General features: G+C 41.8%; 1 protein-coding gene across 2 annotated transcripts in view; it reads left to right on the top strand.

Moving 5' to 3' along the window:
- Positions 1 to 3531, top strand: part of LOC139550511 (protein zyg-11 homolog) — a 50533-nt gene extending 47002 nt beyond the window's left edge. The window contains exons 13-15 of one of the 2 annotated variants that reach the window (XM_071361447.1): positions 2386 to 2483; positions 2708 to 2930; positions 3392 to 3531. In XM_071361447.1, the coding sequence (XP_071217548.1) occupies positions 2386 to 2483; positions 2708 to 2898 (289 nt within the window). In that variant the 3' untranslated portion in view covers positions 2899 to 2930; positions 3392 to 3531. Of the gene's footprint in view, positions 1 to 2385; positions 2484 to 2707; positions 3096 to 3391 lie in introns of those variants that run through there. The other variant, XM_071361446.1, reaches the window with a different exon arrangement.
- Positions 3532 to 3750: the final 219 nt, after the last annotated feature.

Below are 3750 nucleotides of genomic sequence, written 5' to 3'. Positions count from 1 at the left end.
GTCAGACACTGTCCCTCATCTTATGGCAGGCAGCAATGTAGTGCGCTGCCAACCCACAGCTCTCTGCGTCCTCCCCCAACAGGACGGGTAGCCTATTCTCATCAGAGAGGTCTTTGAAACCTTGAATAAGGGTTTCAAATTTGGGGAAATGACACTCTCTAATTGTTTTATATTTTTTACATTTTGTCAGGAAATGCAGCTCCGTCTCAGGTTCTGCTGTGGTGCAGTGGTTGTATAGCCTTTCCTCTACAGGGAGCCAGGTTTTCCTGTGTCTACCCTTCTCAATGGCAAGGTTGTGCTCACTGAGCCTGTACTTTGTCAAGGTTTTTGATCAGTAACCATGGTCAAATAGTTAGCCACGGTGTACTGTCGATATAGGGCCAGATAGCACTGCATTTTGCGTTGTGCTTGTGTTTCCCAATAAGCAATGTAGTTTTGTTTTGACTATGTTGTAATTTGGTTTATTCTGATTGATTGGATGTTCTGGTCCTGAAGTTTCAGTGTGTTAGTAGAACAGGTTTGTGAACTCAGCCCCAGGACCATCTGGATGAGGGGACTCTTTTCTTTGTTCAGCTCTTGGCATTGCAAGGCGTAGTAATGATATGAGAGGGGGTCACTGTATTTTAGATGTTTCCAAAACTTATTTGCTCTTTTTTGAGTTTTTATTATTAGTGGATATTTGCCTAATTCTGCCCTGCATGCATTGTTTGTAGTTTTCCTCTGGACATGTAGGAGAATCTTACAGAACTCTGCATGCAGGGTTTCAATGGGGTGTTTGTCCCATTTGGTGAAATCTTGTTTTGCAAGTGGACCCCACACCTCGCTGCCATAAAGTGAAATTGTTTCAATGACACATTCAATTAGTTTTAGCCAAATTTGAATAGGTATTTGAATTTGTTTTTTAATGGCGTAGAATGCCCTGCGTGCTTTCTCTCTCAGTTCATTCACTGCCTCATTAAGGTGTCCAGTTGAGCTTATTTTTAAACCTTAGTAATTGTAGTGTGTGCAGTACTCTATATATTGTGTACCAATTGAGAACTTTGGTCTAATTCCCTGAGATCTGGATCTTCTCTGGAAAATCATTATTTTAGTATTTTTGGGGTTTACTGCCAGGGCCCAGGTCTGGCAGTACTGCTCTAGCAGGTCCAGGCTCTGCTGTAGGCCATGTACTGTGGGTGACAGCAGGCATAGGTACTCTGCGAAGAGTAGGCATTTAACCTCTGAATTGTGTAGACTAACACCAGGGGCTGAGGATTTCTCTAGAATAGTGGCCAATTCGTTGATGTAAATATTGAAGAGTGCAGGGCTCAGATTGCAACCCTGGCGAAGGCCCAGCCCCTGGTTAAAGAATTCTGTTATTTTCTTGCCAATTTTAATGCTGCACGTATTGCCAGTATACATTGATTTAAATATGTCATATATTTTACCCCCTACACCACTTTCAATAACTTTGTATAACAGTCCTGTATGCCAAATATAATCAAATGCTTTTTGAAGTCGATAAAGCAAGCGTATATTTTGGTATTATTTTGGTGGACATGTTTATCTATCAGGGTGTGTAAGGTGTAAATATGATCAGTCGTGCGATGTTTTGGTATAAATCCAATTTGGATTTTACTCTCTCTCTCTCTCTTCCTCTCTCTCTTCCTCTCCCTCTCTCTCTTTCTCTCTGTTTCTCTCTCCCTCTGTTCCTCTCTCTCTGTTTCTTTCTCTCTGTTTCTCTCTCTCCTTCTGTTCCTCTCTCTCTCTCTCTGTTCCTCTCTCTCTCTCTCTCTCTCTCTCTCTCTCTCTCTCTGTTCCTCTCTCTCTCTCTCTGTTCCTTTCTCTCTCTCTCTCTCTCTCTCTCTCTCTCTCTGTTCATCTCTCTGTTCCTCTCTCTCTCAATTCAATTCAATTCAATTTGCTTTATTGGCATGATGTAACAATGTACATATTGCCAAAGCTTATTTACAATATAAAAATGAGAATCAAAATTGTCAACGTGACAACAGTAACAACAATAACCAAGGGTCAAAATAACCATACATTGAACAATAACAATAAACATACAGTAGAGTACATGTGCAGGTTGATTGGTCTGTCAGACACTGTCCCTCATCTTATGGCAGGCAGCAATGTAGTGCGCTGCCAACCCACAGCTCTCTGCGTCCTCCCCCAACAGGACGGGTAGCCTACTCTCATCAGAGAGGTCTTTGAAACCTTGAATAAGAGTTTCAAATTTGGGGAAATGACACTCTCTAATTGTTTTATATTTTGTGCAGTGGTCTCTCTCTCTCTCTCTCTCTCTCTCTCTCTCTCTCTGTTCATCTCTCGGTTCCTCTCTCTCTCTCTCTCTCTCTGTTCCTCTCTCTTTCTCTCCCTTACTTATTTCCCTTCCTCCCTCAGGTCGTTCCGGCCGTTCTTCTCCCTGCTTCAGACCTCTCAGCCTGCTGGAGTGCAGCTATGGGCTGTCTGGGCTATGCGTCTCGTCTGCACTCAGAACGGTGAGGGAGTGTGTGTGTGTGTCATTTACAGTACATGGTATCATTTGGGGAACTATTTCAATAACTTGAAGATAGCTGTAAGATACTGTGCTGTAGGCACATGCATAGTCCTTTGATCACATAGAATGTGTGTGGCCGGAGGAGGTGTTCTCTCACTAGTTTGTCTATATTATTGAGGTGCTTTAAATGCATTGTATATAATGTGTGATTATATTTTATTCCAGGTGTGCAGTACTGCCATATGCTCCAGGTGGAGGGGGCAGTGGAATTCCTGAAGATCTTGTCCTCTGACCTTGACACCCACAGCAACGTCAGAGGGATGGCAGAGAGCATCCTGGGTATGGTGGAGCGCCACCAGACCACCAGCAGTCCCCTGAGAACACAGACAGAAAAGGGACATCATGGGAGTTCATGATGGATCTGTGACCCTTGACCCCTTAGTCACAGGTGGGAGGAGGATTTTTATATTTTTTTCTTAATTGGGTATTAGGAAAGGGTGTGTTTAAATATAAATTGGATATTTGACATCTCTCTTTCTGTGTACAGTCTACTATATGTATTTTATAGTAGTTGCATTGGTGGGAATTAGGAAAATAAATATACATAAATATATTTTTTTAAATGCTCAGAAAGACACTTTTTGACATCAGACTCCTCAATACCTAGCTGTAGAAATAATCTTTCAACAACACCATTCTAAAAGATCACTGGAGTTGTTCTAGAAGTAAGTGACCTGGATAACTGCATAGTTGCTGCTTTTAAAAAGAATAGCAGAGCTATTTTTAGTCGAGATAATTAAAACAACTTTCAAAGAGACTAGAATAATCAGCTCTCCTAATTAAACAGGAATGTAACAACAAACTGTTGTACTGTGTGTTTGGAGTTTAAAATCCTATCTCTGTCACCAGAGGGCTCTGAGGTGCTGCGTTGCTGAGTCTATACCGATTGATGTATATAAACCCTGGATTGCTGATACAACATTTGCGTAACAAGTCACATAATGAGATGCATGAACTCATTCTGTGTGCAATAATAGTGTTTAAGATGATTTTTGAATGACTACATCATCTCTGTGCCCCACGCATACAAATATCTGTAAGGTCCCTCAGTCGAGGAGTGAATTTCAAACACAGATTCAACCACAAAGACCAGGGAGGTTTTCAACCACAAAGACCAGGGAGGTTTTCAACCACAAAGACCAGGGAAGTTTTCAACCACAAAGACCAGGGAGGTTTTCAACAACAAAGACCAGGGAGATTTTCAACAA

This window comes from Salvelinus alpinus, chromosome 23 (assembly GCF_045679555.1).
Source record: "Salvelinus alpinus chromosome 23, SLU_Salpinus.1, whole genome shotgun sequence".
Taxonomy (NCBI): domain Eukaryota; kingdom Metazoa; phylum Chordata; class Actinopteri; order Salmoniformes; family Salmonidae; genus Salvelinus; species Salvelinus alpinus.
The sequence above is the reverse complement of the archived record's forward strand: the minus strand, read 5'-3'. Positions and strand labels throughout refer to the sequence as shown.